This window comes from Elgaria multicarinata, chromosome 23, assembly GCF_023053635.1.
Source record: "Elgaria multicarinata webbii isolate HBS135686 ecotype San Diego chromosome 23, rElgMul1.1.pri, whole genome shotgun sequence".
In the NCBI taxonomy this organism is placed as follows: Eukaryota; Metazoa; Chordata; class Lepidosauria; order Squamata; family Anguidae; genus Elgaria; species Elgaria multicarinata.
Window position 1 is genome coordinate 1,569,053 of NC_086193.1, and position 13,766 is coordinate 1,582,818.

The 13,766-nt window shown below is 55.2% G+C and overlaps 1 protein-coding gene across 1 annotated transcript; it reads left to right on the forward strand.

Annotated features, from left to right (window-relative positions):
* The first annotated feature begins 24 nt into the window (after positions 1–24).
* On the forward strand, positions 25–13,430 carry LOC134412916 (heterogeneous nuclear ribonucleoprotein M-like). Its single transcript, XM_063146886.1, has 13 exons — positions 25–697; positions 823–916; positions 2,946–3,140; positions 4,365–4,518; positions 5,801–5,850; positions 5,943–6,003; positions 6,686–6,787; positions 8,075–8,119; positions 8,336–8,410; positions 8,767–8,865; positions 10,163–10,944; positions 11,278–11,329; positions 12,645–13,430. Exons 2-13 carry the CDS (start codon positions 839–841, stop codon positions 12,806–12,808), a joined length of 1,857 nt encoding a protein of 618 aa, XP_063002956.1. The 5' UTR covers positions 25–697; positions 823–838; the 3' UTR covers positions 12,809–13,430.
* Positions 13,431–13,766: the final 336 nt, after the last annotated feature.

A 13,766-nucleotide genomic window follows, 5' to 3' on the forward strand; every position in this document is an offset into this window, starting at 1 on the left:
GGACAGGACGGGGGCGCACTCGGCCCTGCAGCTCCCCTTTGCTGCGCTCCCTTGGTGTTTGGCTGCATATGACTGACGCATGGGTCCTTGTGTACTTCTCACTGGTATCTCAATGTCCCAAACTTAGCTTAAATGTCTTCTTGTGGCTCTTGTGGCTGACCTTCGTAAGCTCGGTGTGGGCGAGAGGTTGTATCAATGTCCGAACTCTATGGCAGTCCGCGTCTAAATGTAAAAATAACCCCTCCTCTCCCCGGACCACCACCACCGCCTAGCTAGCTGTTGTAGGCGGCCGTGCCGTTCAGGTCAGTGGGAGAACGCTTCAGCACCTTGGCTGAAGGCCCGAGTTTCGGAATCAGAGTGGCTTAGGGGTTTGGTGTCCTAGCGGCAAGTCGGCGCTGGAAGAGTGACGTCTCTGACAGGAGTTGGGAAGTCTGTTCGGCATTTTGCTACTTCTGCATCAACCGGGCCGTGTAGGAGTTAGCTTCCAGCAGCCCAGGTAAACGGCCGTTGTGCCGTTGTGTTAAACAGCGTCGCCCTTGCCAATCGTGAAGTATCCTTTGCCTATCTCTCTTTAAGACCGTCCGGCATCGAGCTTCTCGCTGACTTGTCTTTTTTTCCCCTCCTCCCTCTCTCCCCCCTGCTCCGTTTTCGGCTCCTCTCGGCCCGACGTGAAATTTCCACGCTGACAGGGATGCGCGTAAGTAGCTGTCTGCCCCCCTTTCCCCACCCACCCCCAACCCTGGAATTCTTGCAAGTGGGAAAGGCGGAAGCCGCTAACCTTTGGGCTAACTCCCGGTTGGGCTTTCTGTGTCTTCCCCGTAGCGTGGTTGAGTTCAAGATGGAAGAGAGCATGAAGAAAGCTGTGGAGGTCCTGAACAAACATAGTCTCAGCGGGAGGCCCCTGAAGGTGAAGGAGGTAAGCCTGAAAAGGGATGTGTGGCCGTGACCGTGGCTTCCTATGTAGCGATGCACAGGCCTGTTCAGACGACGCGCTAAACCACGGTTAGACCCCTCATCCTTTCGCAGGAAACGGTTAGCGAGTGTCTTTAAACCGTGGTGCTGTAGCCACTATGCTTAGGAATGGTTCACGTGACGTGCTGATTCATGGTTCGCCCGACATGCTAAGAAGTTCTGCTCAGAACGCTTCGCCGTCACGGTTTTGTTGGGAATCTCAGCGTAGCAGAGTTTAGAAAACTTTGTTCAAAGAAATACTCACACCAGAGGTTTCTTACTTCAGTACAGAGCTTTACTGAGATACAAAACAGCGTTCTCCAGGACATTCAGTTCCTCCATACACGACACAACATATCACGACACGTACATCTCCGAATTCAGACATGATTAAAATTACAACTTTAATGCACTTTCATATCTACATGACTCATGCAATTGTCCAATTATTCAATTAGATGAATCTTCATTTCTTATCTGTGACCTTTCCAGATTCTCCATGAGTCACCAGCACCTGCCATGGCTTTATGCCCAAGTCCAAGTCCACCAGGGCTATAACTAATCTGTGGATAAATTTTGTACCTCAACAGGTTTAGCGTCTTGCCTGAACGGGGCCGCACGTTTCTTCCCTCCCAGAATCTCACTGGCACGATTGAAAGCGCCTCCGGGCAAAAGCAATTCTTTTTACATGGCGAACCGCCTGCCAGTGAGACCGCTGGGCTGGAGAATTGTAAAAATACCTTTCCCGCCTTTCCTCCAAGGCTCTGAAGGCAGTGTACGTGAGCCTCTTCCTCCACGTTACCCTCACAACAGCCCTGTGAGGTAGGCTAGGCTGAGAATCGGTGAGCGATGTGGCTTAGAACCCCGCGTCTTCCGACTCCCACTCCAGCCACACGCCACGCTGGCTTTCCCTTGGCATTGAGTTTTTCTCACACCGGGAATGTTATATTTTGGGCGCATTGTGCACGTTCCCTTTTATCTCTGCCCGTGGCTTGCCGTCCCAGAGGCAGGGCTCCGCGTTGCTGCTCTGTGACTCCCGTTTCGTTTTTCCCCGGAGCTGCGTGGCAAGCGTGCTCCTCACCTTTCGGATCAAAGAGGAACCCTTCCCCCCCTTTTAAATTCATCCCATGGGGCAGCTACCCCCCAAACCTGGTGCCCTCCAGAGGAGTGGATGGGAGTTGTACTCCCAACACATCCAGAGGGCACCAGGTTGAGAACAGTTGCCCTCCCTGTTGTAGGGAGACAAGCTGCACACGCTTTACAGGTCAGAGGCTGGTGCCGACGGTGTATATATTACTTTATTTATTTAGAGTATTTTTATCCCGCTCCTCAGCCAAAAAGGCTCCCGGAGCGGCTTACAATGGATCAGTCAAGGAGACAGTCCCTGCCCCAAGGCTTACATTCTTAAAAAGACACGACACACAAGGAAAAGGGGATTGGGAGGGAAGAGGGAGAAAATAACAAGAAATTAAGGAGACTGTTCAGGCTGGTGGGAAGGCCCTCCTCCGCTCTCTCATCTCCCAGTGGAGGGGCAGACCAGCAGCTCCTTCTTCTTCCCCACTGGGTGAAGATGACAGTTAGCCCTGTGGGAGTGTCCAACTGAATCAGGCTCTGATGGTCTCTGCCTGCTCCAGCCTCCCTTGCTTCTTCTTGAGAAGAAGAAGTGCTTTGGTGCCCGGACACCAAACCCCACACACTCCAGTCCCGTCTTCCCCTCGCTTGTAGAGGGGAACTTGGGGAGAGCCCGCTCCAGGCCTTTGGGCTTCCAGGGCTGGGGCTGGAAGGCTTCCCGGCCTCGCCAGGCTGTGAGATGCGCTGTCGTCTTGGACGCGGCTGGACCCCCTTTGGCGCTGCCTCTGCCCAAGTGGGCAACTTGAGTCAGCACCCCCGGATTGTGGCCAAACAGCCGGGGGACGGGCTGCCTCGCTCTGTGCAAGGCGTATCCTCCCCGCCTTCCCACCCTGGCTCAGCCTGTTCCTCTCCCCCTCTCGTAGGATCCCGACGGAGAGCATGTCCGGAGAGCCGTGCAGAAGGCCATGGCGGCGTCCGGAGGCGGGATGGGCGGAGGCCCCGGCGGCCCCGGCATGATCAACATCCCCCCCAGCATCCTCAACAACCCCAACATCCCCAATGAGATCATCCACGCCCTGCAGGCGGGCCGCCTGGGCAGCACCGTCTTCGTGGCCAACGTGAGTCCGTTGATTCGATTCCTTCCTGCCCCCCAAATGGCCCCCGAGGCGGCTCGCCTCCCGTGCCCCCCTCACAGCGGTGTCCTCTGCCCCCGAGGTTGCCGAGAGCGACGGCAGTCGTCTCCGCCTGAGAAGTGGGGCGCTGCCTTAAGTGTTGATTTGAACCCCCTTGATGAGATTCTAGCATCACCTTCCCCAGCCCTGTGTCGGATAACAGCCAACACATCTGGAGGGGGGCCCATGGTGGCTGAGATAAGAACGTAAGAAGAGCCCTGATGCCGGATCAGACCCAGGGTCCATCTAGTCCAGCACTCTGTTCACACAGGGGCCGACCGGCTGCCGGCCAGGGACCAACAAAGAAGGACATGGTGCAACAGCACCCTCCCACCCATGTTCCCCAGCAACTGGTGCAGACCGGCTTACTGCCTGTAGTACCGGAGGTAGCCCACAACTATCAGGGCTAGGAGCCATTGATAGCCTTCTCCTCCAGGAAATAGTACGAGAGGCAGGCAGGAACGGTTCCCCTCAGAGGGCGTGTTGCTGATAAAGAATGCAGGGCAAGCCGAGTTCGGATTTATCTTAGCCGGTAGAGGCTTGCTTGGGACCATTTGCCAGTTTGCGAGGAAGACGACACCCTGTGGGCCTTGCAGGCGCAAACCGAGCAGAGGTTTCTGTTTCACCCAGGCAGTTTGATACCCCTTCGCCAACCAGATGTGTGGCTCCGTTGAGCTGGGAATCCTGGGCGCTGCAGAGCCACACATCTGGAGGGCACCGGGTTGGCGAAGGCTGTTTTAACACAATGCAGTACGGACTCTCCCCGTGACGGCTTCTCTCGACGTTCCGCACACAGGCCTCGGGTTCCGTCCGCGTGACGCTTCGGCCTGGCTCCTTCCGGACGTTAGCGCGTTGTTTGGGCGAGAACCGTTGGCAAGCCTCGCTTTGTCCCGGGCGGATCCCACTTGAAGTCCGGCCCCTCAGGTTGGGAGCCTGGAATGCTCCCGGCTTCGTGGCTTTATAACCCAGCCTTCCTCAACCTGGGGCGCTCCAGATGTGTTGGACTACAACTCCCAGAATGCCCCAGCCAGCTGGCTGGGGCATTCTGGGAGATGCAGTCCAACACATCTGGAGCGCCCCAGGTTGAGGAAGGCTGTTATAAATCTTAACCCCTTCGTTCCCGCCCCACGGCCCTTTCCCCTCACCTCGTGTGTTCTCTCCTCCTCTCAGCTGGATTACAAAGTGGGCTGGAAGAAGCTGAAGGAGGTTTTCAGCATGGCCGGCGTCGTGGTCCGCGCGGACATCTTAGAAGACAAAGACGGCAAAAGCCGGGGGATCGGCACCGTGACGTTTGAGCAGGCCATCGAAGCCGTTCAGGCCATCTGTATCCTTGCTCCAGAGCTGCTCTGGAAAACCCCCGCTCGGACTGGATTTGGGGTACTGGCCTGGTCCACGCATCACGCGTGGGGTTGTTGAATTCCGGCTCGGCGTGATGTGCGAATCTTGGCTTGTTAACCATGAACAACTCAGGAAGAGTCCTCGTGGTTTGTCGCCGAGTTGTGAATTCATTTATTTATTTATTTATTTATTTATTTATTTTATTACATTTATATACCGCCCCCCAGCCGAAGCTCTCTGGGCGGTTCACAACAATTAAAAATAGTAAACGTTAAAAGTATACAAAAATTAAAAAAACGTAAAAACAGTATAAAAACAACAGTATCCATTTAAAAACAACAATTCTGGGGTCCATTCAAAACAAACTTAGCGTTGTTAAATGCTCTTAAAATGCCTGGGAGAAGAGAAAAGTCTTGACCTGGCGCCGAAAAGATAACAACGTTGGCGTGTCTGAGTTGTTTAAACCGTTGGCGTGTCTTACGCACAGACCCGGAATCATGGGTTGTTTCTCCAGGTTGTTACAGAGGTGCTGATGGCATTTGGCATACAGGGGGGAGCAGGCGAAGGAAGAGGGAATAAACAGGCCCCGGGTTGAGAAACAATCACAAATCAGGCCAATGCTGTGTAGGGCGACAAACCCTGGGTTAACGAAACCCCGGGTTAACGTTACATGCGAACCAGGCCACTGTGAGTTGGTGGGTTAGTGAAGTTGGTGTTTCACATTTGGTTCCCTCCCAAGGAGCTTCGGGTTGGTTCTTTAGCCCTGGGAAGGTTAGACTTCACGCTCCCAGGGTCTACTTTTTTGTTTTATTTTTACTAGAGGTCTACCAACTGCACCCAGATGCCAACTGGCAGCTCAGGGGAGGCCTTTGGTAAGTCCCCTTCTGAACTACACGGCACACTTTCAAGAACGGATGGGTGGATAATTTTTTTAATTGAAAGAAGCAGTCTCTTATCCCCAGACACCGCTTCCGTTCCCACCCACCCCTTGACAGTGAGAGTCGGGACTGGTGCAACGGCCCTGGTTCCTTGCTCCTCTCCCTCTGCTGCAGCCTGCTCAGACGGCTGCTGGCATTTGACCGCCTTGGGTCGCTGAAGTTTGTTTCCGAGCCAAGGAAGCCTGGTGTGGAAATTCCCCTGAGTTGTGGGCTTTGGCAGCTGGAAAAAGGGAAGCTGGGTCCGAAATGCAGGATGCTTGGAGGGTGTGTGTGTCCCTTTTGGCCTCCGCCGGGCAGACTTGCGGTGTGCTCCTTGACCCCGGGCGCCAGCCATGTTCAACGGGCAGCTGCTGTTTGACAGGCCGATGCACGTGAAGATGGTAAGTCTTACAGTTCAGCTTCTGCTACCCACGTGCTCCTCTCTCCCCCCCGTGTTTTGGCCCTTTACTGAAGTTGCCGTCTGATCTTTCAGGACGAGCGAGCCTTGCCGAAAGGGGACTTCTTCCCTCCGGAGCGGCCCCAGCAGCTTCCCCGTAAGTATCCTCGTAACACCATAGGCAGACTCAAAACGGTCCTGCTTCACGGAGTAGAGAGCTCTCCGGAGGAGCGAAGACGTCACTCCTCCGTCAAGGGCGAGGGAGGCTTTTCGCTCCTCCGTCAAGGGAGGCTTTTCGCTCCTCCATCAAAGGAGACTTTTCACTCCTTTATCAAGGGCGAGGGAGGCTTTTCCACCGATATTTTCTCACTATTTTTCTTTCTGTTGGAAAACGTACATCAATTTCAAGTCCTTTCCTTACCTGGCGCTCTCCAGGCATGTTGGACTACACCCCCAGCATCGCCAGCTAGACTGGGGAAGGCAGATCTTAGGTCACCTGTTCCCCTGTCAAATCTCTTGTCCCATCGAAAACATTTTTTTCCTAACGTTCAGCCCAAATCTACTTCTCCGTAACCTCTGGGGCGCGGGGGGGGGGGGGAAAGTTGGCCCTCTTCCGTGTGACCGTCCTTGGGAAGGGGGCAGATTTGAGCAGTGGCTGTCCACAACGTTCCAGGCTGCGAAGGGTCTTTCCCCAGCCTTGGAATGCTGGGAATTGTAGTCCAACGCTTTCAGAAGTGGGGTCAAAGGCTGGTTTAGCCACTCACTGTCTAGAATTCTCTCTTTCTGCCATGGGAGGGTTGAACAGACACTGACCGGTTCGTTCCCTTTTTTTTTTCCAGACGGACTTGGGGGCATCGGCATGGGATTGGGACCGGGAGGGATCCCTATCGATGCGAACCACTTGAACAAGGGGCTGGGCATGGGCAACCTGGGGCCCGGAGGTGAGTGGAGGGGCGGGGCTCCACGTGCAGCTGCTTCTCTTCCCCCTCCCGCTCAGACACGCTCAACCTCTCACGCCTTCCACGCCCCCGCCTCTGCGTGGCGGCGGGCGGGCGCCTCTCATACTAGAACCCCGTGGGGTCCTTATCCCACGAAGCTGATGGGAGGGAGATTCAGGACAGGAGAAAAGGAAGGCCTTGTTCACACGGTGCAGAGCGAAACTACGGAGCACACTGCCACAAGATGTAGTGATGGCCGCCAACTTGGATGGCGTTATATGGGGGCTGGATCAATTCCTGGAGGAGGAGGAGGAGGAGGAGGAGGAGGAGGCGATCAACAGCTACTAGCCCTGATGGTTATGTGCTGCCTCCAGTATTTGAGACAGTAAGCTTGTGTGCACCAGTTGCTGGGGAACATGGGTGGGAGGGTGCTGTTGCACCATGTCCTGCTTGTTCTCCCCTGGCGGATGGCTGTTTGGCCACTGTGTGAACAGAGCTCTGGACTAGATGGACCCTTGGTCTGATCCAGCATCAGGGCTCTTCTGATGGCCTTATTTATTTATTTATTGCATTTATATACCGCCCCGTAGCCGAAGCTCTCTGGGCGGTTTACAAAAGTCTTAAAATGTAGTCGCGAAGGAGCCCTGTGCAAGACTCAAGACAGGAGGGTAAAGTCGGACCCCACTCCGGGGCATGGCTAGGAATGGAATGTGTGGTCCCAGAGCAACTGTGTGCCCCCCCCCCCAGTATCTGAGGCAGCAAGGACCAGTTGCTGGGGAACATGGGTGAGAGGGTGTGAACAGAGCGCTGGACTAGATGGGACCCTCAGTCTGATCCAAGAGGGCTCTTAGGTTCTTACATAAAAGCCCAGAAACTGCCACGGGATTGGTGGTTGGGAGAGAGGGGGTGGGGCCTTATGGGAAGCCCCCCAAAGCTGGATTTGGAACCCAGGAGGGCCATATTTCACCTCTGGTCCAGAGCGCCCCCTCCCCCTTTTAGGGTTTTGGCTGCCTCCCCCGGAGAGAAGAAACCCCATCGTAGAGCGAAGACCCAGAAGGGAGAGGAAAGGCTTTATAAGAGCTTTTCCTACTAGCTCCGCCCCCGCATACATCAAGCTCCACCCCTAAGCTGTTCAGGCCCAGTGTGGCTCCGCGGTGGCTGCTTCTTTCCCCGCCCTGATGGTCCACATCCTGGCCCTGTTCGCCTTGCAGCCGTCTTTATCTCCATGGTCGTTCCCACCCTCACCCCACCCCACCCCCCCACTCATGCCCTTGTCCTGTTCCTTTTCAGGGATGGGCATTGAAGGCCTGGGCTTCGGAATGAGCAAAATGGGAGGTAAGTTCTGTCCCCGTTCCCCCTCCCCGTCCCCAGCAATAGGGGCGTCCCAGATTCCTGTTGCCCCCTAAAATCCGCCCGCTAAATTTATTTACTGCATATTTATACCGCTCAATCGCTGAAGTCTCTCTGGGCGGTTCACAACCATTAAAAGCATTAAAAATATAAAACAAACGTGAATCCGTGGTCCTTCCTTCCTTCCTTCCTTCCTTCCAGGGATGGAGGGCGCTTTCAGTGGCATGGAGAGCCTGGGCCGGTTTCCTTCTGGGATGAACCTCGGCAGAATGAGCGGTGAGATGCTGGGGCCTGGACTCCCCCCCCCCCCCCGTCCCCCCATATTCCCTAGTCAGGCACTTCTTAATAGGCCTCGGGAAGGAGGAGCGATATTGAAAAGCCCTTTCAAAGGTTCCAGAATAAGGGACCGGAGAGAAGAGAGCTGTGGCCTCCGTGCCATCGTTGTGGGCTGGTTGTCCCCTGTTGGAGGCAGGGAGCTGGGTGGGATGGGCCCAGCTTTGTCCCACCTGACCTCGCAGGGCCTTTAGCTCCTCTGCCTCGTTGGAGAGCGAGGCGCTCTCTTTGCCCGCAGGGCTCCGTGTCTTTCGCTGCCCTGGCCGAGGACTGGAGCGGATTTCTTTCCTTCCTTTCAGAGATGGACCGTGCAATTGGAGGTGGATTTGAAAGAGACTTCCCGAGAAATGAAATGGGAATGCCCCGTAGTTTTGGAGACACCCTGGACCGGGGAATTGGTGAGCTGCCCTGGCTTTTGCATTGCGCTTCGGCGTTCAGCTCCGGCCTTGCGCCAGACTCTCTCCGCCCCCTCCCCACAACTCCAGTGGACGCTCTTGTGTGGAACTTTTCTACAAGCCCAGGCGAAGGGCGGGTGGGTTGTTTGCTAATACGATCAGCCGCCACTGCTGCTGTGCCCTTGTGTCATGCCGTTCAGGCCGGCGTTTTCTAGCACTATCCAAGTTGTGTGTCTGGAATGAAAAGAGCCATTGCGGTTTCCCGGTTCAGATCCCAGCAGAGCGAGCGCCGGTTGTGGAGCCGGAAGAGAGCTGATGAGAAAAAGAGGGCTGTGGGTGTGTCTTTGGCCTCCTTTAGGAGGCCTCTACACTTAGGAAATAGAAACCAAAGGCACAGTTACAAGATGGGGGATACTCGGCTCAGCAATACTACAAACGAGAAGGATCTTGGAATTGTTGTAGATCGCAAGCTGAATAGGAGCCAACAGTGCGATATGGCTGCAAGAAAGGCAAATGCTATTTTGGGCTGCATTAATAGAAGTACAGCTTCCAAAGCATGTGAGGTCCTGGTTCCTCTCTATTCGGCCCTGGTTAGGCCTCACCTAGAGTATTGCGTCCAGTTCTGGGCTCCACAATTCAAGAAGGACGCAGACAAGCTGGAGCGTGTTCAGAGGAGGGCAACCAGGCTGATCAGGGGTCTGGAAACAAAGCCCTATGAAGAGAGACTGAAAGAACTGGGCAGGTTTAGCCTGGGGAAGAGAAGATTGAGGGGAGACATGAGAGCACTCTTCAAATACTTAAAAGGTTGCCCCACAGAGGAGGGCCAGGATCTCTTCTCGATCCTCCCAGAGTGCAGGACACGGAATAACGGGCTCAAGTTAAAGGAAGCCAGATTCTGGCTGGACATCAGGAAAAACTTCCTGACTGTTAGAGCAGTACGACAATGGAATCAGTTGACTGGTGAGGTTGTGGGCTCTCCCACACTAGAGGCCTTCAAGAGGCAGCTGGACAAGCATCTGTCAGGGATGCTTTAGGGTGGATTCCTGCATTGAGCAGGGGGCTGGACTCGATGGCCTTGTAGGCCCCTTCCAACTCTGCTATTCTATGATTCTATGATTCTATGAAATGATGAACTTGGTAGCATCTTGGTACCGACCCTAGCGGAGAAGCGGGGCTGTGGGCGAAGCGAACCGAGGCCGGGAATCGTAGCCGGCCGCGCGGTGCTGACGAGGCTCCCTCGTGCTGGCGGGGCGCCCGTGTCCGTGCTGAAGGCTGCCTTCCGTTCTCTCCCTCTCTCCAGGTGGCGGGGCTGGGGCCAGCCTCCCCGCGATCGACCGCATGGCCCCCGGGCTGGACCGCATGGCCACGGGCATCGACAGGCTCCCCTCCGGCATGGGCCACGGGATAGAAAGAGTGGGCTCGGAGATGGACCGCATGGGGCTGGTGCTGGACCGCATGGGCTCAGGCGTGGACCGCATGGGCTCCGGCCTGGACCGCATGGCCCCCCTGGGCATCGACCACCTGGCGTCCAGCATCGACCGCATGGGCTCCGGGATAGACAGGATGGGGGCGGGCATGGAGCGCATGGGCGCCGCCGGCCTGGGCTTCGGCATCGACCGCATGGGCTCGGCCATGGAGCGCGTCGGCACCACCATGGACCGGATGGGCGCCGCCGGCGTGGACCGCATGGGCCTGGGCATGGACCGCATGGTCCCGGCCGGCATGGGCCCGGTGATGGATAGGATGCCGGCGGGGCTGGACCGCCTCGGGGCGGCCCCCATCGACCGCATGGGGCTGGACCGGCTGGCCGCCTCCAACATGGAGAGGATGGGGCTGGAGCGCATGGGCGCCGCGGCCACCGGCATGGAGAGGATGGGGCCGGCCATGGGGCAGGGCTTGGGGGCAGGGCTAGACAGGATGGGGCTGGCCATGGGGAGCTCCTTCGAGAGGTCCATGGAGATGGAGCGGGGGAACTTCGCCGCCGGGAGCTTCGCTAGCGCCCTGGGGGCCGGAGGACCCGTCGCCGCCGCTGCTGCCTCCGTCGGGGTCGCCAGGAAAGCCTGCCAGATCTTTGTGAGGAATGTGAGTTCGGGGGAAGAACGCCCTGTGGGGTAGAACGCCGGCAAGCGGCTCAGTTTCTGGGCAGGGGGTCCCGAGAGCCTTTTCTCTCATGCCCACAATCTGGGGGCTCAGCACTGGGCTGGCTGGGATTCTCCCGAGGCCCTAAAACCTCCATAAAATGGGCGACCGGGCCTCGGGTAGAAGGTCGAAACGGTGGCTGGGAAAGTGTTCTCCCGTGAAGCTGCCGGCCCCTGGCTTCCGTGGGTGGTCCGGGGGGCCCTTTTAGTGTGCCTCGTAGCCCACGAAGCGGCGTGTGGTTGATGATCTCTCCGGGCTTCTCTCTGTCCTCCCCAGCTTCCTTTTGACTTCACATGGAAAATGCTGAAAGACAAGTTCAATGAATGCGGTGAGTAATTCGAAGGTGGGGGGGATGCACTCAGATCTTGGCCAGGGCGCTGTGTGATCTCTTGACCAGGCCGGGAAGGGGGGGGGGGCAGGCTTTGCGTAAGAGCTTTGCTGAGCCCTCTGTCTCAGAAGGTGGACGGCTGAGGCACAACCCGCCTCATCTCCTGGTGGACAACACAGGCCTTTAGAGCTTCGGCTGTGGGGCGGTGTATAATTTTAATAAATAACAAGTAAATAGAACTCGCTACCGTTTCTTCCTCTTGGAGGTCATGTTCTCCAAAGAGAAGGCGGAGGCCTGGCGACGTTCCGTTGGCCAAGTAACAGCTAGTAAGGTCGTCTCAGACGATCTCAGGGGTCAGGTGTGTGTGATTCAGGCCTCATAACAAAGGAGAAGGTGCCCAGAGCATGTGCAGAGTGTCCCCTCTCCCCATTCAGTCAGTTGACTCAGGCCTCAACAAAGGAGAGGAGCATGTGCAGAGTGTCCCCTTTCCCCATTCAGTCAGTTGACTCAGGCCTCATAACAAAGGAGAAGGTGCCCAGAGCATGTGCAGAGTGTCCCCTCTCCCCATTCAATCAGTTGACTCAGGCCTCATAACAAAGGAGAAGGTGCCCAGAGCATGTGCAGAGTGTCCCCTCTCCCCATTCAGTCAGTTGACTCAGGCCTCATAACAAAGGAGAAGGTGCCCATTGAGCATGTGCAGAGTGTCCTCTCTCCCCATTCAGTCAGTTGACTCAGGCCTCATAACAAAGGAGAAGGTGCTCATTGAGCATGTGCAGAGTGCTCCCCTTTCCTTCCCCTATTGGGGAATTTTATCCCGGTCCTGTATCAAAGGAGAGGGTGCCCAGAGCATGTGCAGAGTACCCCCCCCCCTCTGCTCAATGCTTTCCACACCTGGCATCACAATGCCCCCCCTCCCCAAACACTGGATCCTTTTCCCCATAGTTTATCCTTGGCTTGGGTTTTCTTCTCCAGTTCTCTCCCCCCCCCCCTCGTTTCTTTCCCCTCGTGTCAGAATCCACCTTGTAAGCTCCTTGGGGCAGAGGCCAGCCTTAAGCGTTTGTAATCCGCCCAGAGAACATGGGTTATTGGGCGTTTTTTTTTAAAAAAATATATAACCAATAAATGAATAGTAAAATGAGCCAATGCGACGTGTCTTTTCCGCCCTAGAAATGCCTTTTAAACACGTGTCTCGTGTCCGGGCGGCGTCCCGTTGGCCATGTAACAGCTAGTAAGGTCGTCTCAGACGATCTCGTGTGTATGTGTGGGTGTGTGTAGATATATCAGGGACTTGGGCTAAATGAGAATTCTCCCGCAGGACACGTCCTGTACGCGGACATCAAAATGGAGAACGGGAAATCTAAAGGATGCGGCGTGGTTCGGTTCGAGTCCCCCGACGTCGCCGAAAGAGCCTGCCGCATGATGAACGGGATCCAACTCCGCGGCAGGGAGATTGACGTGCGGATCGACAGAAACGCTTAAAACCAGGCCCCCCCTCCCTCCTTTTTAGATACAGAAATAGGGAAGAGCGGGAGAAGGTTGGGTTTGTATTCCCCCCCCCCCTCTTTTTTCTTGTTAAGACTTTTTTTTTGTTTCGTTTTTAAATTTTTGCCTGGATGTAAAGATAGTGAGACAACTCTGAAGTCATTTTAATTCCCTTTTTTTTTAAAAAAAAAAATGATTTCCACCTCCGTTTTATCGTCTGGTTTTCTTGTTTTTTTGCCTTGAAAACTGTTTAACAGCACAATCCTGTTCTTTTCGTCGTGTTGTCGCCCTTGTTGAATTTCAAGGTGTATTCTTCAAAGTGTGTCTTCGGTAATAAACTTCCCCCCAGTAACTGGTAGCTTTCAATCTTCCGCTTCCCCCTCGCCGCTCAGAGTTCCTCTCGTGGGGTCGGGTGGATGAAAGAATATTTGGAAGGACGAGATTAAGTAGTGCTGATAACTGTGTGTCTTTTCACCGCTGGAAAGTCGTTCCTTTGGAAATTTATACGAGAAGCGTTTTGGGAAAAACGGACGAGTAGAACACGAGTCAGACCAAAAAAAAAAAACCCTCCACGTGTCTTGTATGAAAACTTGTCGATATTAAAGGCGTTCTCTTGTGACTGACGTGGCCCTGGTTCAATTGCGTTCGTTTCAGGCGGATATAATGCGTTGCTGTTGAGTTGTCCTCTTCTGCGGCTATTGGAGTTGGGAAACTTGGCATAGGGACTTTAAACACGGGCTGGGAATGATGGGAGCTGTAATCCAAGCCCTCAAGGGCTCCAGGGAGGCTGTTTTTTTAAAACTGCATTCTTAATCCTGCTTTTCAGACAGTACTGCCCATTTTTAAAAGGCACTGAGAGGAAGAGGGGCTTACAAACTAAAATGAGAAAACATTTTAAGGGAAAAGGGGAGCAGAGGAGAAAAAGGCTAGAACCAGGCAGTGTTCGCGGGCATTT